Here is a 26,246-nt window from a genome sequence, read left to right as displayed (position 1 = left end):
ATATGCTTTGGATTATGAGTACATTTAACAAGAGAACGCTCGATTCTATATATCCACGTCGTTGTTTTATGTAATACTTTTTTTTCAAAATGATTAAAACTGCTCTCGTTTCATTTTCGGAGCATCGTCTCTTTATCGATACGTAATCATTTTTAAACACCTATTATCATATTATGCTATGAATATGCACAAAAATATAAAAGGAATCTCACTCCGCCATAGCATCCCATCAGAGGGGAACTATTATCTAATGTTCAGTTAATCTAACGTTTTGTGTCATATCTCAGTGCTATACAACTGCTTTACAGTGTTGGTTCGTGGTTGGTTCCAAGTCACTGTATGGTAGAGTATTGTATTTGAATTGTAGTTTACCGTATTTAACCATCGCTACCGAGGAATTGTGACGAGGAAAATCTGAATATCCGTTATGTCTGTTAAAGATCCTTAAAAAAAAAGATTTCACTTTCCTAGAAAATGCGTTGGGATTTTCAGAGAAACCTCGCGGTGCATCGCTATCTATACGCGAGGTCTACACACTGCGCGGCATACGCTGCCGACAGCAAGGTTTCAGTCAGCGCTAAATCTTTAGGTAATGTATAACTAAGTCTTAAATAAGAATCGATTCGGCATTTAATACATAGTATTATTCCATAAATTAACGCGATTTCATTTTCCATAAGCCTAATTTCGATAAAACGTTTAACCGACTTAGCAACACGATGCTGCATTTGTTAAACATTTAAGCGATAGAATTTCACAATCGAGATTCATTATTTTGCGTTCAACCGAATGAAATCCGCCAAAGACAGAATTCTTCACAAATTTGCTTGAGCAATATACGGAGAAATGAATAAGAAAATGCCCGCGCCATCGTATGTAGCGACTTATACATACATACTATATATCTACGTTTATTTACAATATAAATTCGTTGTATGTACTTTTCATTCGTAAAGTACCGGTCATGGATGTAATCAAACTTTTTAAAACAATAATAATTCGATAACATAATATCGTCATCACCATCATCATCATCATCATCATCATCATCATCATCATCATCTGGGAATACTGTATCATTACAAAATCATTTATCGTATTCTTATGAATATACATGAACTATACTTGGTTAGACTACCAGATTTATAGACGATTACTAATTCGAAGCGAATGATCCGGTTTTGCAAAGCTTTCGCACCAGGAAAGCTTTAAGTTATCGAGGTAACTAAAATGGTTAGCAATTTTCGCTTTACAAAACGGGAACCGGGGGCCAGGTATACAGGTATACATCGAGTACCATAATGGCAGTTAGCTGAGCTTCGATTTTCAGAACTATATTAATTAGATATACGTTAGATTTGTCATTACAATCGCACGAGATATCCAGACTTATAATGATTGTGCCCCATTTTCAAAATAACGATTTCACTATGAAATAAATGAGTTCTAATTGAAGCTCACTGCCGTGTTATTTTCACGATGTAATCCGATGTTTGATGACTATCCCTCTGAGTGACAACACAAAATCAGACGCAGTTTATCATTCCTGCTCGCGTACAATACATTTTTGTAATCAATTTACAATGTTCGTGATTAAGTTCTGAATTTTCAGACGCATCACACGTCATCCTATCGTAAACAAAAAGTTCGTTCGTCGCTATAGTACGGAAAAGGCATAACTGGTATGCATATTATCACATTGTTTCAAAAACTTGATCCTCCCGAGAATTTGTGCACCGCTTTTAACCACGAAATGAATGAAGACCAGACACAATGAAAGTTCCGGATTTGTTGAACTCAATGTCACTTCACGAAATGCAACATATATTTCACCGAACGCTTCGGAGTCCAGCCTTGTGCATCAAAACTATTATTGTCTTTTTCCTGTTATATTTAAACGTCTCATTCTAACAATATAACATTCATTTATTATTATTTTTTTAGAAAAGAATTCGATAACTGATCGCTCGGAAATTCATCACCGGGTCGCCCTGGAAATGATCAAAGCGACCCCTATTGGCAGCAGTAGAAGACAATGTGATGCGGTCACAGCCGAACCAGACGAGCCGTCGTCGTCACCGGAATGCACGCGTTTCGACTCACCAATCGGAACTGCAAATATAAAAAGAAAGAAATCGTATTTGAGAAAATTCCGCTCGGCGAAATGTCGTCCTCCGTATTATTGCGGGTTGATTCGACGGTGCGAAGGGTAAGGGCGCAAAACAACAACTATATATAGACATTCAGATATTTGAATCCGCAGCTTATTTCGTCACGTTACTGTACGCTCAATCACAAGACAATATTCATATTTTTATATTCGCTTCGTTCTCTTTCTTCACTACTGCGTTTCGCTTCAGTTTTCCCGTCAAACTTATACGAGTTTTTGGTCCATCATGCAAACCGAAACTGTATGTAATACGCATGCAGGACCCAGTTCCACAGTTGTGAGTTTAAGTTAACTATTGGTTAAAGTTAGTTCATTATCAATGAGTTAACTCAGAGTCAAATTTTAACTCAGAACTTCAGAACTGGACCCAGAAGTCTATTATATATATACTGTGCATCACACGGAGCTTTGCAAGAGGGCCGCACAATTTTGGAAATTCTGGCACGAAACACTTCATATTCATCCCCGTGCTATCGAATCAAAGAAAAACGTCCGAAAACGATTATGATATAACGCCGGTGTTTAAAGTTCGTTAGTATTTCTATAGCATTTCGAAAAACTTCTAAATTTGCCCCCAACAATTCGCCACGACCGAGAGAGAAAATAGCGCCGGTGGTACCGTACTGTATTAAGAACGGTTTTTTTTCGATCCTGTACAAGTTTGTATATAAGGATGGTTACCGAGATGAAAAATTCTATCTATTCAGATGATTTTGCTTTCGTCACAAAGTTTCAGCGTCATTTTCAACGTAAAAAGGACAACAAGGTTTGCGGGTTTTCATTTTCGATATCAATATTTGCAGAAAGGACGAACTGAAATATTGCATCGTTGCGTGCTTAAGAAAACCGCCAGAAAGGGAGAACGAACGATTTCATATACACTGCGCACGGTTGTTACACACTGTCAGCTTCCGTCATGCGGCGTGTGCTGCTGCTGCGGCGGCTGTTACCTTTGATATTGACCGAGATCGAGCTCCACAAAGTTTTATTCACGGGCATTTCTTTATCGGATGTCATTTCCACGAACTTCCATTTTCGAATGAAAGTCGTTAACGCTTTACCTGTAATGCAATCATGAACAGTTCAAACATTTCCCCGCGGACGTCATCACGAAAATCGTGTATTCGTTTTTTATTTTGTTACGGGTGTATTCTACCCTTAATGTTCGCTTGAAATGTCTTTGCAATGTGACGGATTGGAAAATGCTCATAAAAATTGATTAGCAACTTTTATTTCACTCTGAAAATCGAGCCTTTTTGGTATACGCCGTTTTATAATGTGAGATTTTGACTATAGAGCGATTTGGGCTTTGCCAAAATGGGAACTATGAACTTTTTAGATTACAGGATAAATCTGTATGAATATCTTGTATATATTATGTGGTTTTCTGATGTGTTGTGTCAATTTGATACGTATCACGTAACAAAGCATCGTATCAGATGTCATCTTTGATGTTCATTGTTGGTAGCATTTTCTGTGATGTGTTTTCATAAGCTTAAACTTCTGTGAGTTCTGACTGAACAATGACATGTAACTGCGATTAACCTGAAAATTGAAACATCTGCTCATCACGTTTGAGTGTGGTTATCGTACTAGGTATTCTGTGATTAGTCCACAGTAGACGAAAAGAGCATTTGCATCAAGATAGCTGCCAGGCAGTAACTACGATTCAACAAATTATCACGGGAATCATTTAAGAATCATTTGAGACAGTATCGCGGTTAGAAAAGATTCAAGATGATTTTTTTCTGGGAATTTTTCAAAATGACTCACATTATTGCAGATGATAAGCTCTGTTTCAATGAAAGAATTTCGAAAGATGGCGTTAATTTTGTATTCAATTATTGATGATCAGTTCCACATATACATAGTTTTTTGGAACCATAACGCTGCTTGTAAAAATGATCTTAAGTCCGAAGATGTTTCCTTGAGCTAGTAGTTAATTCAACGTTTCCACTATATTCTTATAGTCATCTTCAGGAATATTGAGTTACAACAAAAATTACATATATATTTCATAATTTTTGTTGTAATTCAGCATTCCTGAAGATAGCTATTAGAATATAGTCGAAAAGTTGAATAAACTACTAGCGCAAGGAAACATTTTCGGACTTAAGATCATTATTTCGTTATAATTGCGGGATTGTCTACGCACATTATCGTCACAACACGGATATAGTATTTTGTAGGTGGTTCTAACGCTGCTACGTTCGCAAAACAACAATCCCTAAACTCTTTCCATGCAGAAAAGAGATCACGGATGAGCTTTCTGTTAGTGGGAATGATAGGACCGTTATCATAGGCGATATAGACGAATTCGTTGAAACAATTTTAACTGGCGTCGTTCGTTGAATTATTGACAGACGTCAGGCTGAATTGCGTGACGAATGATTCGACTCCACTCGACGACTTCTGGTTTAACGTTCACTTGGCAGGATGTAATTTAGCATGAATAAATGAAACTAATAGGTGTGTGTGTATACACGGACGCAACCGATATTGTATGCCGCTTCGTCGCTGCCTATTGAAATCGCGGCGCGGTTCGGCATCTTGTCATGGCTGGCGACGATTCGGAAAAAGTAGGAAATCCCAGCGCCGAAGATATCAACACCGAAACAATGTAATCGCGTGCGTCGAAGCACCTGGCTCGAATGTTTACGAAAAACAAGTACGTAAGATCATTGAAATTACGGAAGAAAATTGAAAATAAATATCGGCAAATTGTTGAGTTTTAGATGATTCGCTTGATGGGGGCATGTCAGTAATACGAGACAGGCTACTGTTCGGGAATGCCAAACATAATCTAATCCGCAGAACTCTAAGTAGCTTTTCAAACGTATCGTATCAGTAACATACCCTTCAATCAGTAAGATACTTTACCTTTTATATATGGCGGTCCTTGTTTCTCGTCTATCATCGTCCGAGGAGTCGCTTTAGCTTTTTCGGTTATCTTATTCTCCTTATCTTTCTTGTCGTCCGTTTTATCATCCGGTTTGATTTGATATTTCGGTAAGGTGTCTGTGTATTCTGTAATTAAGGGGTGACATCAAATTAGTAAGGTAAGATCAGTTTATCGAAAAAAATGATACATACAATTAGCCGTTTAATCCCATTAAATATTCTCTACGAAATTCAACGCACACGAGCAGAGAAACGCTGGAAAAGGAGATTGAAACATGTTTCTCGTGCCGTGTGCGTTTACGAGAATAATTTATTTCGGGAAACAATGTTTCCGAGAGGTAAAACATAGATTGAAACAGTGTTTCTTTTTGTCCGTGTGTGGTTTGCGACAATGGAGCTGCATCTAAATCTGAATCTATGGCGTTATTCAGATAAATTGAAAAACGTAGTTAAAGCAGTTATTTCCAGTTATGTGACGCTGATGAGACAATGGGGGGTACCGGCACTCGGCAATATTCACAGTGAAAATAAGAGTTCATTTTCTATGATATTTGAAACTGATTTTAGGCTTCTAAAACCAAAGATTATCAAACAAGTCAACGCATAGATATAACATTCGCCTTTTTACTCGGCGTATGGTATCGATTTCACTGATAATTGACCTAACAATGAAAAATGTCGATTCACATTTTAATTGAAACGTAGAAGGAAATTGAAGCGCGATTACCCAACTATAGCGAACCTGGTGGATAGTCGCATGCCACAGTAGCGTTGCCGGTACCCAATTTGGTCAGGTTGCTCTGGTTTCGCAATCTATAATTTCAAACAGCCGATCCGGCGAGATCTTACCGTACAATTCCATCACTTTTTCATCGTATCCCAGCGAGTTTTGAGACACGCACTTGTAGTCGCCGTAGTCTTCCGGCTCGAGGCCTGTGATCGTCAGCGTAAGCGTTTTCGTCCGATCGCCGGCGTCGTACATGTCCACCTGGTACTTGTCCGTCGTGATTACTTCCTGGCCTTTGCGCAGCCAGTAACTGCGGTAATGCGGGTTCGCCGTTATTTCACATTCGAGCATCGTTTGCAGTTTCAAAGATTGCCCGATTCGGCGGTTTGGAAGGCGGATTTCTGGAGGAACTGAAATGGATTGAAGCACTCAAATTAGCGACGGCCATGAGAGACGATATCGATCATACTGCATAGGGCGGATCTGGGTTCTAATTTTAAAGAAATTGTCACATCCCAAAAGGACACTTTGACGTTCGAAATTTGGCAAAATTAGGTCACTCCGCATTGAGGGGCTATAATCAAACTGTAGACCTCAGCTGTTCTTAAATACTGTTTTAACGGACTTGCCACATCCCAAAGGCACATCGATGTCCAAAAAGGCAGGAAGCGTATACTACGGCACTGATATGCAAAACTATTTTGTTTGATGACAAAATGAAAAAGGGCACAAGATTTTGTGGACTAGTACAAGTCTCATAAGTCCCCCTGGTTCCGTCCCTGTATGGTGCCTTTTGATAGAAGACCTATTGCTAACCTACATGTTATATATTCGTAGAAGGGAGCATGCTAGCCATCGTTGCTCACTAGTGATACTGCAATGTTTTTTATAACTTCGTGGAAGCCATATTTGAAAACCAAAAAAATCTTGTACAGAACGTTTCTTTTGTGTGTGGATTTAGCACTGATTCGTCTAATTCATTTCAAACTACATTTACACCGATATCTTTGGCCCCAGAATAAACGCAAATTATCCAACAAATATCACTAAAACCTAATCTCATAAGAGCTGCGACGTAGGTGGAGATTTCCATTCATTCGAAACGTATTAAGCTCGGTAAATTGCTCTAGCAGCGAAAAAAACACACGGAAATTACATCATCGCTAAACGCATCTTCACAGCTTGTTCTTTTATGGTTTACGAACAAATAGGCACAGACGATTCAAGAAACTAATCTTCCGAGACTGAAACATCAAAGCGATTAGAACGTGGGCAATGTGTGGGCTGTTTTCTAAACATGATAGTTTCTGCGGCGTGTGTTTCGTTCCGTTATCTATTTCATTCATCTATCGTAGTTAACGATCGTCGATGAGATGATACTATCGAAAGCTTTGTTTCGGATGCATCTGCTAGCAGCAGCCAGAAGTACCACGCGCATAAACAGTCCATTAACGGTGGCATTTTTTTCACATGTATCATTCATTCATCTATTTCCGTAGGAACTCGGCAGCGACGACTTCATAAGTTGACAATACTTAACATCCGATATCAACCGCTTATACCGAGTTGCTGGTAATAGCAGAATCAGACAATTTGCAAACTTGGCCTTCTTGAACTAATAACGAATATCTCTCCCTTTAACGACTCGATATCATCGGAAAACACATTCCGTATTTCTGCTAACGCTTTAGCCGAAGAGCTATACAGTAATCACCAATTTTCGTTATAAATGCAAAAGTAAAGCGTTAGTTGTCGTTCATTGCAGATACTTACAATGGACAGTGACTTTCATTTTTCTGCCGACGTCGGTACTGACTCCGTTGCTGGCGATACATTCGTAGTGATCGTCGCAATAACGCGAAATGTTATGTATTATTATCATTTCGCCGTTTAAGCCGATTCCTATAACGAAAAAAAAAGAATTCCGTTATTCAATTAAATGTGCGAGTATAAAATGAGGATTTAATTCGGCGGAAATATTACAATCGCCAACTGAAGATAAGGATCCAGAAAGACCGAGACGCATCAAGAATCAAGACCACCTTGCCACAATTCAACGCCTTTCCCTACTGTACTACTCCCTACTGCCTACTGTAGTCGTATAACCATGATTTTAAAGGGTATCTCTGTGACATTAGATGATGACCTTAATTCACCGTGAATGGCATAAATGAAAAAGAACCCATGGGCCCGTATTGAAAGAATGAAAATCAGTTTCTAACGCCCTAACACACCCTATGCTATTCGAACCGACTCGAAAAGAGTTATATTCATCTCAGCACTATTGCAGATATCGATTTTTTCGATGGGCATACAAGCCCAAAGCACACGTCGCAGGTAAACACGGAAACATACATGTTTCATCTCGGTAGCATTGTTTCCCGAAACCATGTTTCTCGTGTTACGCGTAAACGCTCGCGATACAGGGAAACATGCTTTTTGCCCCCTGGAGCTGGTTCCTTAGTTGAGACATGAGTAAAAAAATGGTCTTAGATTTTAAGACTGGTCTTAAGTCGTCAGATTGGTTATAGAGCTAAGATGGTATTAGATTGGTCTTAAGTCTAAGCCATGACTATGGAACTGGGCACTGTTTCCATGTTTCCCTGCGTCGTGTGCGCTTCCGGGCTTAATGGTTAAAAATCACACAAACAAAAAAGGAAAACACAGTATTGTACTCACTTTCTTTCTCGGCACCGCTGTCTTTCGACGGCACACGATACCAGGTAATGGTGGGAAGTGGCACCCCGGTAGCGTTGCACACGAGTTGCACCGTGTCGCCTTCTTTCACGATCACGTCGTTGCTCGATTGAGATTCGATTATTTTCGGTGGAACTAGAGAAAAATACACAAATCGGAAAAATGAAATTTCATGAGTCAGTATTCTCGCCTGTAGTATCACCAACAATGTGTCTATCTTCGGTTTTGTATATTTCCGTTTATTGCACGTTCGTAATGTGTGGTTAACTTTTTTTCATATACTTTATTGTACTAAACCTATGTTAACGTTGTATTCATAGGGATCAATACAGTTTTTTTTACTTTGACTTTAACTAGCTTCGGTAAATCGAGAACGCTTGAAGAACGTAGGAATTTTCTTGTGCTGGGTAACATAGGTCATACTATGATGGTTCAAGGACGTTTGAATGCGCGATAAAAGCTTTTACCGGTAAAAGTGAATATCATCGAAATAATGGACAAATTAATTTAAAAAACAGTACCCGAAGGGAGCGCCAGATTTATGAAAACATAAAAGCGGCATAGATATGGAATTTCAGGGTTTTTTAGATTTTTGTTTCTCTGTGGATGATTGAGGTCGAATGTTCAACTAAATATAAATGTTCGGAAGCGTTCGGAAGTTCTCATAAATGAATACTTTTTAAGCTTAAGTGGCAGATATCGTGAGGGTACTGTTTTATATATTGGCGAGACGATTGAACGTTCCCATCTGAGTTAATACACTCCTCAATAACAAAGCAAACATAACAGACGCCATCAGACATATTTCTTTTCCTATTTCTGAAATCATTTTTTTTCTTTATGAGTCGGAGCACTGCAAAATTTATTAAGTTACTTTTTGTGTATTTTTAAACGTTTTCCCCACACAGAAGTGCCACTCAGGGGTATAAAAAAGTTCGAGCGATTTTTTTTTTCAACCCAGAGGAGAGGCCAAAGGAAGTCAACACCACCCAATTTTCCACTTCCAGGAACTTGGATTGGTTACCGATCCTCCGGCCTCTTACTGGTGATTCTCGAAGACGATGCAGAAGAATAACGGACATTTTGACGGCGAAGAAATATGCAGGAAAATGACGCCTCTGCGCTGAACATTGCCTTACACGGGAAGGACAATAAATCTTCAATCGGCGACGAGATATTGCAATAAGTCGCACACTCCTTACACAACAGCCCTCAAAGCCAAACAAATTCAATAAGCAGTTCATCCGGTTTAAAAATATCTATACTCCGGTTTCGGGGCTCGGTTGGCGGGTAACGAAAAAAAAACAGTCGTATTTCGAATCATTCATCTAATGACGTCACCCGGAAGCGATCGATGAATATCCTGTAGAAATTCATAATTCTCAAGTCAGAGATGTCATTTCGAATCGGTTTACGCGAGCTCTAGATGTCTCCCAAAGCGCTAATAACGAAAGAGACAGAGATACTCATCGCAAAGAAGCCGGCCGGTCTCCTGTTAGATTAGCAGGCGGCGTTTTTTTCTTTTCTATCGCAGACGGCCGCCGTGTCGGCGACTGCGCGTATAACGATTGAAGACGCGATCATAAAATATTCAACGACGGTTATAATACGCGTGAAAGTTAATTATGCGGCTCAGTCCAGACGCTTATACAGTATACAGACTTTTAAATCATCTCCGTATCCAAGACGAGAAATGATTCGCACTTTCCTGTGTTCTCCAGGGCAAATGGAAAAATGTGAACGTTTTCGCACGTAGGGGTCGAGGTAAAAATCAATTTGGAACTGGAACATTCCCGTGAAGTTCACCTACCAGACTTTATCGACTGGTATATGCAGGGGGTTCGCATATAATTGTCGAATCACCAAAAAATCTGCATGGAATGGGAGTGGGTCGCAAATTTCATTTCTTATCTATTTTACCTGGTGGTAGAGTAAAGTAGAAATTAAAGAACTCAAAATCTAGAAAATGAGAGTGTCTTTTATTTTTAATTTCCATTTTCTTATCTTTTGTTCCTGGTGTTAGAGTTAAGCAGAAATTTAAGAACTCAAAATCTAGAAAATGAGAGTGTATTTTTTCGGTGAGTTTTATGTGATATACACGGAGAAAATAACAGGAAAAGACGAGTAATGGCGACGATTTGAATCAGGTGAAAAAAACCAGGTCATTGTTCGAAGAAAAGAGGTATGGCTGGAAAAGATGTTAACGCGCGCAGCGTTCTCGAGATCTATATAGTATGTCATTAAGACGGTGTGGGCAAAGAATTCGAGACATCCATCAGACGGCTTAAATCTAAAATCGATGCGAGCGCTTTGGCAAATCCTTCCGCTCGGTGAACTGCAAACAAAGTATCTACGAAGAAATCTCCGTCAAACACTGCGCATCGTTGTGTCAAAGAAGTAAAACCTGTATACGCAAAAGCGAATGCAAACTCGTGTGAGCTTTTCGGTTTGAAGTTTAAGCTATATAACAGCGCGGAAATCCGGATTGCCCTTTCTCTTATCGATCAACAGACGATGAAAATATCTGCATTTTATCGGCTTCATCTTTTTTTTTCTTTCCCAGAAAATGACGACTATCGCGTCTAATCATGCCCCGGTTCGCGACGACGAAGTTCAAAACGTTAAGTAAGCATGCTCCTCGGCCAGAGCCAACTTCATTACGTCGTGAATCATCTAAATTACTAGAGCGGTCCATTGCCTGACAAAACGATATAAATGCCGATTCGAACTGACGGAACAAAATGCCAGCCATCACATCCCGAGGCCCTTGATACGAGTTTGATGTGGTTTGAGTCATCGATAGATGACAAGACGCGAAAGAACAGAAATAGCGAAGAAACTCGGAACACTGCGTACGGAACAATGTTTCCCGTCTTTCAATATAAACGTCTCTTCGTTTCAAAGTTTCTCTTCCTCGATCGCGGTCTCTATCTTCAGAAGTAAAAAAGAAGTAAAGAATAATTGACGACGCTTGAAATTTGATTCCTCGCACACAAGAACTCCACGAACTCACACGCCATTCAGCATTGAAAAGCTATTGAACCAAAGCTTTCATTTTCAATTCTCAAAGGGTTCTTTTTCGCGCGTGGATATGATAAAGGCGAGAACGTTACCGGGTCGCCGTTTTTTGTTTGTTATAGAGACTACGCACGTATAACAGAACGCCGTCTATCAATCTTACGCCAATCAGACTTTGCATCATGAATTATACATGCTCTAAGTGACCATGGTGTTTGATATGACATGTTCACTAGGCGATCTGTCTGTTCTACTATCATCCATGCAAGAGTAATAGCTTTCTAATGTAGCATCCTCGTATGAGAACTGCCTCGTCGGATTATGTCAGCGATTATTCTTGCTCCTCGGTCTTGCGGAGTTTGATTTATATTGAAATCGCTCCGGCGCACTATATACGTACGAAACTGGTCGACGTTATTCTCGACGTCGAGTATCGTAACAGCAACAATAAACTATATAGAAAACACGAAGCACTTATTGAATTCAAAGACTCGGCCAATGACGCTCCTCCATTCAATCAATGGTACGTAGGCTCGGTTGCAGGTGCGAAAGTCCTTCAATCTCAGCAACGGTTAGACTGGATTATAATGAATAGGAATTTTTCAAAGATTTGTAGGATACCATCATCATCATCATCTGTCCCCTCAGTAGCTGGTACATCCTGAGGAGTCAGGAGCAATCAGTCCAACAGCGACCAGGCAGTCCGGTCGCCAGGAAGACAGGTGGCGCTCTGTCTTCAGTTGACCTCGGTTGTGGCATCTCAGCTCTTAGGTTGTTCTAGGAGTTGTAGGATATAGTCTGGACATATATAGTCTAAGCTGTCGAAGCTGGGCCTCAACCTCTCCATGATGGTATAATGCTGAGAGTCGAATCGATCATTCGATCTTACTGACCGAAGAATGGCCATAAATGGCTACCATAATACGTTTAGGAATGTAAGCTTATGTAATTTTATTGTACCCCGAGAACTAACTCAGATGAACATCAATGCACTTAGAGACAATTCTTCGATTAGAATATGATGATGATCCACCTGACAAAGATACACAATATCTTCTTTCTGTTATATCCAGACCTGTCGTATATATGTTTATTGACAGCGAGACTATTATCTCCATGCTAGCGGCTATAGTGTAAACTCTCAGGTAGTCGTTGTCGGTCGGCGGTAAGTTCGTCGCCAAATATCCGAACAAATATGAAGACACGTGATTTTCCATATGAAACAGTTTGGACGAGAACCTCTCCAACTTGGCAATCGGCCACGACGCAATATTCTGATAAGTTGCTAATGCCGAAAATGTGTTTATGTTATCGACGAAAACTCATCAGCCATAATATGCCACGGACATCTGACAAAGAACAGTGGAGAGTACTCAGAGAAATGAGTTCGATCCATATGGAATATGCAACATCCATCAATATCAACTTGCTGTCCTAGTTAAACTAATGAGGTCCAGTATAGTCGATTCGGAAAAAGTGCGTTTCGATCCTCGCGAAGATATACCAAACTAAAATAACAATCATATTGAAGTGGTATGCCGCGACAAACATATTGCCAATAGTATTTTTTCTTGTTTGTTATCATTAATAGTTCACTCGGCTCCGTTGAGATCATATTATATACATGTAGATGCTGGCAAAGCGAGGGAACTACATCGATTTTGCCGCCCTTTCCTCGTTGCTGAAAACGTTCGGCGAAACCGGTATTCGAAAAGGCCGAATCGGAAAATGCACAACGCCTGATTCCTAAAAAAAAACCTTATTCAGTTCCATTTGCCGATACTCACAATATCACTTAAATTTCAGTCAATTTCATCCATTAGCGAAACGACGAGTGCTAGGCGAAAATGCTGTTTTTGATTGAAAATATATACGCTTCAAATGCAGAACTAATAAGGCCCTATATAATAGCTTTTTCAAATTATCCTCAACCGTTATCTATAATATCTCGAATCCTTTTAAATTTGCTAAATCGACGAGAATTCAAATAAGTTGCGCAAGTTATTATGTTTCATTATCCTGTAATTTAAAATTCAAATATTCTATTTTCTAAAATTGATCAGTCCCCCGCCTGACTCCAGTGGGTGTGATTTAGTTTGTTATGGAGCTACAACCAGCCGCTCAGCTTTTACGGCAAATAAACTTAAGATATATAAAAAAAAAATATATAAGTTTTTCTCAGAATGTAGGTAAATTTCACTGAATTTTCTAGAATCGGGCGTTAGGCGTTTTTTCGATTCCCGGTGTTTTTCGAATACCCCGGCGAAATCGGCGAAAACCCTACATTTGGAAAACAAAATATTGCATGGAAACCTATAGACGATTTAGGTTTATAGTCGGAGAAAAGCAACAGTAATGGATTGTGTGAATTCTGGCAGCTCTATATTAAACGCTGCTTTTGCGTGATTCGAGTCAGAAGCTAACGAGATTGAAGGATTCATTCATTAAGCGAAAGTGTAAGTTGATCATTATCATTTCCATCAGAGCTAGCGTCGATTGCGTACCGATAAGCCACGAAATGACCCGACACACCGCGCGCAGCATCCGACAGTTGTCGTTGTAACCTTTGCCGGTTGTCGGGCAAATAAATGCCTCGTCAGCTATTAGCATCAATTGACGCTGTTATATATCGTCGACGAGACAATTCATCTTGATCAGCGAGCGCGCGAGCGGACGGTCAAGTGAAATTCTTCAACGATTGCTAACAGTCGGCAGATGATACAGCCGAACGGCGACTGGCGGAGATGGATTGCGGTTAATGAGAGATGGGATCCTCGTATAATTGCTGCGAAGAGAGTTTTGATAATCCCGAACGTTGCCGAACTGTCACAACGGCGGCTCTTCGCGGCGATCATTTGTCGGCCGCGTAGCGCGTCAGTTATGCGCGAGAAATGTGTACCATCGAGAAATAAAAATTCATATACGCAGATTCGAGGGCTCTCGGCGGAAAGCTGTATACATGTATAGAAATGAATATGGAAGGTATTCGGCATCGACGACGGCTTTTCCATCAGAATCACTGTGAGCGATATGCTTTAAATAAGCAACTAGCTGTGTCCATATATGCATTGTTTTTTTTTAAACTTTATTCACAGGTATAGCACGACGCATGGAAACAAGGAAACAGAAGACAGAAACATGCTTCCGAGCGATTCCCTGTACGCATGGGAACACGGAAACAGAAGACAGAAAAACGTTTCCGAGCGTTCCCCTGTACGCATGCATGGAAACACGGAAACAGAAGACAGAAACACGTTTCCGAGCGTTTCCCTGTACGCATGCATGGAAACACGGAAACAGAAGACAGAAACATGTTTCCGAGCGTTTCCCTGTACGCATGGGAACACGGAAACAGAAGACAGAAACATGTTTCCGAGCGTTTCCCTGTACGCATGGGAACACGGAAACAGAAGACAGGAACATGTTTCCGAGCGTTTCCCTGCGTCGTATGCGTTTAATGTTTCCAAGATCAAACATGTTTGATTTCGTGTTTCAGTTCAACGTTTCCCTGTTTCTACGCTTCGTGTGCATTGGGCTTAATGAACTAATTCATTGAATGATTAAATGGAACAGGGTGGCATTCAAATTCTTCACATTTACATAGCGAGTAACGGAAATGCGTAGTAGCACGTGCTAAATTGCGAAAGCGCCGCGTATAGGGGAATTTTCGAGTGGGACTTTCTTACCTTTTATCTTGAGGTAAATTTCTTTACTTTTTACGGGATCCGTGTTCACTGAACACCGATAGATACCCTGATCGCTGTGCTGCACGCTTCGAATCACCAGGTTCCATTCTTTTTTATACGGTCGCTCGATACTGATTCTACTGTCGTCGACGACTCTCCGATCGTTGTACGTTAACGTTTGGTGACTTTTATCCGTCCACACCACCTGCAAAACACAACGACGCCGATAAAAACGACGACTGCGACGGAAAAGAAAATAACATTTCTCATTAGAAGGTGCGGCGGCCGCCATTACGGAGGCAGTATGTAGATGCTGAAATCGTCTCACGGATCGTACATGAGAGCATCACCCGAGATTGTTATTGACGAGTAAAGACCATACGTGCCGTGATCGTTGCTAAAATGGCAGAATAATGACGTGAGACGTCATCAAATATTCATAACCAGTGTTTATCCGTCATTATCAAAAGTATCTATTCTCATTACGCCGTGCGAGGACGATGGACCATTCGATGTTTCGTATGTGCATAGTTTGATGGGGTAGAAAAAAATGATATTGTAGCCTTATTTATATAATAGGTGAAATAATGCACGTTTCTTTGACGGCGTTTTTCCAATCCCAGGTTATCATGTTCAGGACATTGCTTAGTGAAATTAAACTCCAGAAAAAAGTATCCTTATTTGTGAAGTTAATTTTGTAAGCTAGCATTGACAGCAGAACTATCTTCTACATCCACGCTAGCGCAGACATTTATATATTTCCTGGTTTTCTGTAATGAAAATATGGAATTAAGTTGAATTGAATTGTATAGACCCGGACAAAAAACTATATAGTATTTAACTGCCCCAGACAATCCAACGTCACGAAGAACGATCCCAGAACAAGAAGAGTTTTGACGGTCGCAAAGACGCGAATGCCGAGTTACATTTCACTCTTGATAAAACGATGATAGAAAATTAAGGACGAAGTCATTTTCGCTCGTCTCGACTTCGACGATCATCAATCAGATAATGCGTGTATAACGAAAGAGTGCTCGTTAATATAGGGTTTATATATAAATAAGTAAGATGAAAAAAATACGTGAATATTTCGTTAAGTAATGTAGAAAATAAATCTGTTGGCTTCGTGATTTTTGGAAAAGAAATCTATTTCTTAATTACGCCTGCCGCGCTGTCCTTCAACCGGGGAAAAACATATTTGCGCACCTAATCACCATCAACACTTCTGCACCTCGCGCTTCGAGATTGCAAAGCCCGTAAATCGTTCCAAATCAATCACCAAGCAGCCAATTTAAATACTCGTGGCTTAGGAATGCGGCGTATCTCCAGGCATTAAACTCAAAAGATTCGTCAACCAGAACTAATTGAATCAATGAGGAATTTGACTGGGCTTTCACTTGAAATTCCTGTCACATTTCTTGTTCAAAAGTTGAAAGTTCAGAGAATATCTGGTGTTCAGATGTTGTACCAGAATGTCGAGAGAAGGTCCTCGCAAATGGTTACGGGATATTTAGTTCAAGGGGTTCTGGCAAACTCCACTCTGGATAACCCCATGAAAGATTAATTTCAAACGTTTAACCCAATTTGACAATCTAATAGTGCTACAATTTGTAATACATCCAAACTTTATGTAGCAGAAATCTTCGAATCCGAAAACTATTACGCACTTCTAGAATATCATTACTTTTACAAATTATTCAGTAAAGATTGGAATGATCCAGTTGATGTCCAGGATGATTATACCATACATGTCCCGTGTACCCGACATGCGGCGAGGAGTAATTGGAACATAATCAACGATTAAAAAGCGCCGTGCATCGCGACGGGTTTCGGCATAAATCTAATTTGCGGAGAAAGTTAAAGCTTTCATAAAGAGTAATGACGATCGGAGTAATTGAGCATCTATATATGTTCACGAATGTGGCCATCGCTGTATGAAGCGGTAAAGAATCGAGCGTCAGTGAATCATTTATAAAATTTCACCGTATAGTAATATTAATACAGTAACCATGCGCGCTGAAGGCGTCGATGTCCGCTCCACATTGCATTAGTTTGAATGTCATCACATTTTTCACAAAAAAATAATTTGAAAAGTTAATCGTTACCGGCCGCGAGTATAGAAACGCGAAACAAATTGCCGCAGATATGGCCGATGGCAGCCGAAATATATCAAACGGAGAATCGAGAGTATTTTTGGATAGAACTTTTAATCGAGTTTCACTTTCGCAAATCGAGATTGCATCAGATGCGCGGTAATAGTTAAATCAACGTAGAACAATGTCATTAAGCTCAAATGATCGTTTTCGTGATTTTTTTTTCATGAGAAAATGAAATAATTTCTGTCGAGGCCGAAACCGGTTGGCGCCGATCAATCATGAGATTCAATCAGGCCCAGTGTACTGTAGCCCCAGTATCAGCACGCATCATTGCTAGCCACGACACCGATAATTGCAAATATGATGGATTTTCGCGAGCGCCGGGTTTCGACTCGTGTGTGAGTTCGAACGAAAAAACCAACTATAACGAATCGGGTATTATTAATATCGAGATAAAACGTATGAACTGAAAATTCTCGACGCTCGCGCGCTCGGCACGATTGGCAAGCTCGTTTGGATCGGTGCTCGAAACCGTCGAGTACCGAAAACGAATCCGAAAAGGAAATGAAATGCAACGCGATCGCTTCGATAACGATTCGAACGAAGCTGATGAATCGACGGTAAACAACACGCTTCGATTTGAAGGGTGTACGTTCCCTCCCGCATAACGGTCCAATCAACTTCGGAAAAAATCTTTAAACCAAACACATTTTGGGCTTAAGTTTCACATAAGATAATGCATCTTTCGGTAAAAGACGCATTAAGTCAATAACTAGGGCGAACTTCAGTTTTAGAATTAGTCGACTAGTGGATCGGAGCTAATAATCGAACGCACTATAATTTGGTCTAACGCATTTTACATTGTCGGCCATAGGTCATGGGTCATTTGCTCAAAAGTTGGTTAGAAATGTCCAGTGGGTAGTTGACATAGTTACTTAGTTGACATTGTAACTTAAATAAACTTAAACTTGAATTTGTTATTATGGTATCCACCCGCCTGTTATCTTTAACTAACTTTTGAGCGAGTGGCCCCTGAAATACAGCGACCGTGCTCAGTCGCGTGGTCGACAATTTCCGGACTAGCTCCGACTAGCTGACATTCTGTTTCACAAGGTTCGACGACTAACTCCGATTACCCAAGTTGTTTTAATATTTTAAGGTATAAATTTTAGGCACAAATAAAACGACGATGCAGTATTATAGCATCGATTTAATCTGTTCTACTTAAGTTTTTTGTTTACAATGCAGTCAACAACCTATATTCGAAAAATGTTAAACAACGATTCTAATGAAAACAAAGCATGAAATCGAACGGAATTGGATATCATTTGCTCTCGGCGATTAGTTATTTACGTAGATGGTTGGCCGAAGGTGAAAATAATCTACGTCAATTTTTTGGCACCACCGCCAAAAATTCGAGTCAAATTCTGGTCAAATATACGTTTGACTATCGGTATCTATACCGGCAAGGTTTTCGTGCATTATCACGAACAAATCATTCATCTAACCTCGTAAGTTCCCAGGTTTTCGACCGAGCAAGGCAGTACGGCCGTCTGAGTCGCGACCATCGATATGTTGACTACGGGCACGTCGAACGTCGGCTGCAGACCGAGCACTGAAAAGATAGAAAATAACGAAAATACGCATCACTACCTGCATGACAATTACGGGATAATAGCAGTGTGTCGAGATTGATTTCCGAGCGTTAAGTTACAATGAGCGTTTATCAATTCTACGGTGTTGTAATCGTAAACAGGACGAGTGGGAGCGAAATGTTGTTGAAATCGATGACGAAAACGCGCGTTAGAAAAAGTATCAAATAAGGTTTACATATATGCTGCATAGCGACTAGCAATAGCAATATCTATCAATTCTCATTCAGCTCAAGTATACACGAAAATCAATTGTATGAAAATGCATACTCCCGAGCGATCTTGACCCGATAGAAATGCCAGAGGTTACTGTTTAGGGATCTCGTTTCCAGACGGAATGGAAATTTCAATGAGCCTCGAGCAACGAACGATGTGCCCTCGGATGGAAAATGCGTGTATGTACATATCCGACTGAATTAGGCGTACGAATCACGAAGCGAATATTATACAGGGATTGTAGTTTGGCGATATCCAATCTTGTAACATATTTTCTTCGACGAACAAGTCTAGAATTTAGAATCGTCGTCTTAAGAGGCTGAGACAAATTCAACACTGTATATAAGGGAAGCAATTTGACCTATGGTATTTTCTTTCGGAAAATAGGGCTTGTGTATGTCCAATTAAAGCAATCGAGCATATGCATTGAAGAGGCTGCTATGTGATATAGCCGAGGTCAGGGTCACGCTGCGGTAGCTATTTTGCATAACGCATTCATTCGCATGTTGACTTTCGAGCATTCCCAAGTTGACTCGCGATCCGAAATGCACAACGGACCGAATCAAGATGAACCGCGCGTGTGCACGTGCATTTCAAGCTTTCGACAAGTACCTCGAAAAATTGCTGTGGTACATTTTCTTTTCACATCGATTTGTTGGGGAATCTCTCTTAGACTTTTGAACACAAACCTCAATTTAGTCTTGATATGCCCAGTGAAACTGTGCAGTCTAAATAAACCATCGTGTTTATATCAATTTGCAATGAATTGAAGCAATGCCAAAAAAATCTTCTTTAAATCATTTGAATCAGAGAAAAGAGACTCCATTTTATGAACGAAATCAATTTTAACAATATGTTTCCATGCCAACAAAGAAATCATTTTTAAAACATCAATATCATGGTTTGTAGGCAGAAAAACACAGGAAACATAATTGTCAGAATTTCAAAAAATGGCCGATCTTTTCTTATTTCAACTTCACCTAGAACCTTAGTGTCTGATGTATCACAGACACTGGGATCGTAGAGCGACGGAGATCTCTGTGGAGACAACCTCTGCCAGGACTAGGTGAAATTTCAACACGAGCAAATGAAGCCATTTTCACATCTCTTAGTCAACGATATTAGTAACATTCGAGCTAAATACACCGCTGCAACAGCCTTCAGGCAAAAACCGAGAAGGCGACCTGTGTAGTAGGTGTACGCAATGAAATGACAGTCACAATATACGCATATCGCCATATCTCACGGTCAATTCTAAGATTTCTCGTGTTGATTCTATCAAGCGGGGCACTTCACAGAATTGTAAATGACGTTGGTAATTCGTTCTCGATGTAAATAATCACAACCATAACAGCAGCAGCCAGCAGGGCAGCCGAGATTTACTGCCTGGCTATGAGAGACGCGATATCGAAATAGTCGGCGCATTACGCTTCAGACTGAATAATCCTTCATTTTTTAGAACGCTTAGCCTGGCTTAAGAGTAAATTCTTTGAAAGTCGAATTCATTTACTCCGGGGATGAATTGATCATTGACGTACGTACGTAGAATTGCAAGTATCCTTTTTCGATTAGTGCCAATTCAATATTATTTCACAGAAAAACGGAATGATAGTCAGGGTGATAGTTGATCAGATCATGTGTCCTGACCACTCGTCGTACGGAACAGTATTGTTTATGAATTTTGATATGATATATATGTATATCTAATTAACCCTAGTCAACTATCAAGGGGAAAAAGTCACGACATAGAAGACAGGAAAATATTTAGAAATATTATATATAGAGTGTTCTTCTATGTGCCCCCATGAGTACGCCTGGTGATGGCTAATAGGCTTTAGCCGAAACGTTGCGCAAATATATATACTCGTCTATTTAAGTTTCTCGTTTTGGTTGAATCTATTGTCGGATTTCTCTCGTTATCATTTTACACGGATATTGTGTATCTTCTCGTCTCTTCTTCTATGTGTGCCTCGTAAAGCCTGGTTCTTGCGAAATTACTACTCCGTTCCGATTGTATCCGCCTTAGAACCCGCGGATTGAAAAACTAACTGGTTCTTCATCTCATTACAGAAAAGCACTTGTTTCGAATTCGCGCTATTGATATTTTCAAGAGTCAAACGCGTTACGTAAGATCATTCTTACCGTAAAAGAAACCGAATGAACACGCAAAAAACATTCGTCTGTTCATTTACTGTCGGACAAGAAAGGAAAACAATCTGCGTGAAATACAATGTCATTCGGAGCTAACTATTCATTAACACTAATGGGTTTGACACATCAACGACTCGTCGTTCTTTATTTCGTTAATGGAATGCATCACTTTCATTCGCCACGAAATGAAGTAGTAGCTATAAAGCTTTTTTTCCATTTATATCCATGCGCCAATTACATTTTTGATGAATAAAAAATGTAGTTAACTTGTTTTTATCCCGTGCATAAATAACGAGTAATATGTATTTTTGTGCGCGTGTCTATTTCCGTAGCGGCGTGCGTGCTGAGAAAAATCAGCACGTCTCTTTTAACAAATGAATTCAGTTATTGAAAACCGTGTTTGTGTACGCTCAGGTTTTCGTATATATGCGTAATGTAATTGCGTGCTATATAGGTCCAGATATACGTGACGCCGAGAAGGAGGTAAATAACGCTATAATACATACTCGATCGAGTCGCTCCCCGAGACGAGGAGAGATTTCTCTCGAACGAACCGACAATATTCATAGCTATAGAAACTAGGATATCTTCAAATTCTTAATTTCGTTTATGCGCATAGTTCCAGTTGGTCTATTTACTCCAAGGCCTATGTATGTGACATTGCCTCAGAATAATTAAGTATAAATTCTGTAAATATGTTTCTTGTAATTTTTACGTTATCAAAAAAATATTTTTGTTACTTTGAATATATTTCATTATAATTTTGTATTCCCTTTAATACCTCCCGCAAGGGTTTGAGAGTAAAAAAAATTGAATTGAATTGAATTTGAAATGTTTGAATTTTATCGAGAATTATTTCTTAGAATAACAAACGTTGCGTAAAAGTTGCGTTCCCTGAAATTTACGCGTGTGGCCAAAACCTGTCGTAGGTTTTTTTTTTTTATATCGATCTCGTTGCCGCAAATTTGACAATTTAGTTTTACATAACTGACAACTAGATATCACAAGGTTGGAATGCTGCCAAAGCTGTAAAAAATCAATCTATAGACCGATGAAATATGAAAAAAACACGCATCACAAATAGAGAAAAAAATGACCCAACAATACAGGACATATCAAGTACCCTAACAAAATGGCGGCTAGCAACTGTAAAATGGTTAATTCGCCGCCGACAAGCCTATTATGTGCAGGAGCCGACTAGGCTGACGGCTTGGCGGCCGAGTCTCACTATCTCGAGTGCACGTTAAATCGGGTAGAAATTGCGAGATATGCAACACTTACGCCGCATCAGTTTACTACAGAGTAAGCAATCGCGAATCCCATCTTGGAAAAACAAAAAAGGAGAGAGAGAGAGAGAGAGGGAGAGGGAGAGGGAGAGAGGTGAGGGGGAGAGAGGCGACGCGGCGGTGAGAAAATACGTACGGCGGAATAAACTCCAGCGGCAGTAGTATAGATGAACATCAGCGCGAAATTGCTACTGTCATTACTGACCACTTATCTACGAGTTATCGGTACATAGTATGAATGCTCATGAACTGCCGCAAAAAAGGGAACAACTAGTTCTCGAAGCGAATAGAATAATGTAGCCGAGAGGCGCGTATTCGAGTAGATTTTGACCGAACAGTATCGGGAGCCTGGTACAAGTCAATAAGTCGTTTCAACAATTTAGTATACGCAACCATATAACGACTTTTGAATGAGTTCAGTTATTATGATTTATTATAGGATTCATTATAATCATGGTTTATTCGTTATTGGTTAATTTTGTTATTTAGTGTATGGTAGATAGATAGATAATAAATGAATAAACAGTGATATTTGTAACGCGCCTGTTAAATTGTGACTGATGAAATTCATGTTGACAAATAAAAGACAATTACTAAATCATAATCATAAAGATTCTACAGAATCTTCCTAGACCTATGAAGGACGATGTATTTTTAGCAAAGCCTCTACATTCACCTGATCCTTGTTTAATTTCAATTTTATGTCCTTGCATGCCATTGGTTTAGTATGAGTTGACACTATAATAATCATTCTTTTATTAACCTTTTTAATATTACGATTGTTTTATAGCATAGCAATATAAACAAAATAGTCATTATTATTATTATTATTATTATTATTATTATTATTATTATTATTATTATTGTTATTATTATTCTATTTTCAATAGCATTATTTCCAAATTTTCTACGCGTGCAGATGGTGCTAAACAATGACGCCATGTTGTTTAAATGGCGAATTCATGTTTACATAAAAACTAGATCAACTCTGTTCATGTTTAAGATTTCCGAATTATTACAAGTAAAAGAATTTTATGCAACTAACTTACAGCAACTATGATAACTTAATTCACTTAAAGTATTTTAGTTCATAATGATTTTCTGGGAAAAATCTATCCTCGTTTAAGTGAAAAGCCCACGTTGTATGTTTTTGAGTCAATTGGCAAGAGATGTTATAGAAAATACCGACTTTTCGAATTCTCGTTCTGGAAACTTCGACAAAACGGGCAAAAAAGTCAAGGAAATAATGATATACTTTCCAGCAGAGAAGTCAAAAACCAAAATAATCTTTAGTTGTCTAGTCCGTCGTTCTGTTCGACACTATTTTCATACCTTAGGGCGGATTAAAGTTCAGTAATCTATATTTTACTCTCGCGTCAACGTTATGGCGAATCGAACCGCTAAAAACGACACCCACTTTCGGTGTAGAGCACGAGGGCGGAACGACCGTAGGTGTAAATGATATCGATTTTTTCACCCTAATAGTCTGCATTGTTTTATCGACGCGGCATACAATGTCAAAACACGTCGCCAGTCGCTCGGAGACATTTTGAATTGAGTCTTTTTTTCCGAACCGGGCTGAATTTCAACACCTCGAGAATTGCGTTCTCGTTATTGGTTGGGATGATGACGATTGTGTGTTCGGCTATCCGCTTTCAATCCCCGGGTATCAAATATCTCGTTAAAATTCCATAAAACGCGAAGTCTAATGGGAAGAGCGCGAATTGAATTTTTCAACAGTTCGGAAGCACGGCGTCTGATGATCAATATACAGCCGTCTTAGAACTAGGTTCATATTCGACCTTCCCCAAATCTGGCCACAGCCACGTGACGGCGATAGGATATCGTCAAAAAAGTCGTTACCCTAACACGGTTCATTGTATCATACCGTATCAATAGGGTGCATACGACAGCGTCTCAGCAGTGAAAGAGTTAACTGATTTGTCAAAAGAGCGCTTTAACCAATTACGGAAGGTGGCAGGTTGGTACAAGTTGGAGATGATAGCTCTCACGTAAGCTGGGAATTTCGAATTGCTTATGGGATTGAAAATCTCCGTTTTTCGACATAGTTTACATATTTTCAATTTACATATGTATATTGCAAAAAACAAACATGTTTTCATAGGAACCTAGGATTCCTGGTGTTCAGCTCCGCACGCTAGAATAATGGCATTTCGAGATGAAAATTTGGCAGCGATTTCCGCGCGCTCGTGACTCGCGAAATGTGATGTAAGCTTTAATATCTAAATATTATCTAAATTAATTGTCAGATAAGACGCGAGATCGAACGATACACGGTCGGCACAATCTCGTATACGAACGCGCGCGCCACGCGAGCTTAATCAGTTTCAAATCATTCGATCAACCCTCAGACTACATCAGATCATAATTAATGCCGGGTATTAATCCACTCGTGATCGAGATAGAGAGAGATTGTAGCAGAAGACTCGTTCGCTGAGCAACGTCAATAAATCACACTACACCACAGAGAGAGCCGCCGAAGGAAATTACAACAAATGTTAACCAATCAATGGATTAAGCAAATAGTGACCGCAAATTTCCTAAACGGTTATTGCTACGTTGTAAAAAGTACCGCGCTGTTTGCTTTATAGGCCGCGGCGACGGTACATGCCTAATACATCGAAAAAAGACCAGCGCGAGAAAGTAGATATTTTCAAGATTCAAAAGACGATTCCCCTTTGGGTAGAAATTAAGGAATTGAAGCCCAACGCACACGACGCATGGAAACGGGAAAACACTGAAACAAACATGTATGATCAACTATGTTGCTCGAAAACGCAAACGACACAGATAAACGTCCGGAAACATATTTTTGTCTGCTGTTTCCGGGTTCCAGCGTCGTATGCACGCGTTGGACTTTCGATACCCCTAGTCAGGCCCATGCCGAGGGGGGTTCGGGGGTTGCGAACGTACCCCAAAAATAAGCAAAGTGCCCTTCAAAGGGTCAGTGCCAACATTTTTGGGTCAAAAGTTTTCGAAATTTGGATAAAATTTGCATGTTTATTTTTGGAAAATGAAAAAAATTCTCACGTACCTTCTCACGTAGTCTCAAATGACTCAAGTACCCGGCCACTTCATAATTAAGTTCTGCCCTTTTTCATAACGGAAGTGCCCCTTTTTACCGCGAAACAGTGCCCTTTTTTCTGGAAACAGAACTGCCCCGCAAAAAAGCTCGGCACGGACCTGTTAGTATTAGTTTGCAAATGATCAATAATCCATCCTTCTTATCTTTCGATTATGTTATCAGTTTTCCGTACCGGCTGTCGACTAACAGCGACTGGCTACCGATATTATGCAGTTGGCGTGTTGATTTAAGAAACAAACCATAAGAAAACTGTCCAGTCGCTCTAGGACTTGTTCCACCATCGGCAACTGCTCCCCGCTTGAATCGACAAGCGCAGTTCGGTGGACAGACGAGTTTTTAGATTCGGAATACAAAACGACAAATTCAGTTGTGCCGTTTCAGACCGACAGACTCTCCCTCAGACCGACAGACGCTATCAATTTGTAAAACCTTTACGTCTTGTTAAATCGAATCATCGAGACCATTATCATATCGTTTATTACCTCGAAAGCGGACGACGAGCGGGTTTGAAATTGGAAGACGGTTTTTTGCCAACGGTCA

General features: G+C 39.8%; 1 protein-coding gene across 4 annotated transcripts in view; it reads right to left on the bottom strand.

The window, feature by feature from the left end:
• Positions 1-1,141: 1,141 nt before the first annotated feature.
• Positions 1,142-26,246, bottom strand: part of LOC141905737 (limbic system-associated membrane protein-like) — a 53,569-nt gene continuing 28,464 nt past the window's right edge. For 3 of the 4 annotated variants that reach the window (XM_074794735.1, XM_074794732.1, XM_074794733.1), the window contains exons 2-8: positions 18,804-18,910; positions 15,200-15,404; positions 8,478-8,630; positions 7,572-7,700; positions 5,921-6,208; positions 5,051-5,197; positions 1,142-2,112 (exon numbers count right to left, since the gene is read on the bottom strand). In XM_074794735.1, the coding sequence (XP_074650836.1) occupies positions 1,979-2,112; positions 5,051-5,197; positions 5,921-6,208; positions 7,572-7,700; positions 8,478-8,630; positions 15,200-15,404; positions 18,804-18,863 (1,116 nt within the window). In that variant the 5' untranslated portion in view covers positions 18,864-18,910 and the 3' untranslated portion in view covers positions 1,142-1,978. Of the gene's footprint in view, positions 2,113-5,050; positions 5,198-5,920; positions 6,209-7,571; positions 7,701-8,477; positions 8,631-15,199; positions 15,405-18,803; positions 18,911-19,217; positions 19,259-26,246 lie in introns of those variants that run through there. The other variant, XM_074794734.1, reaches the window with a different exon arrangement.

Source organism: Tubulanus polymorphus, chromosome 5, assembly GCF_964204645.1.
Source record: "Tubulanus polymorphus chromosome 5, tnTubPoly1.2, whole genome shotgun sequence".
Lineage (NCBI taxonomy): Eukaryota > Metazoa > Nemertea > Palaeonemertea > Tubulaniformes > Tubulanidae > Tubulanus > Tubulanus polymorphus.
This window is presented reverse-complemented; position numbering and strand designations above follow the sequence as displayed.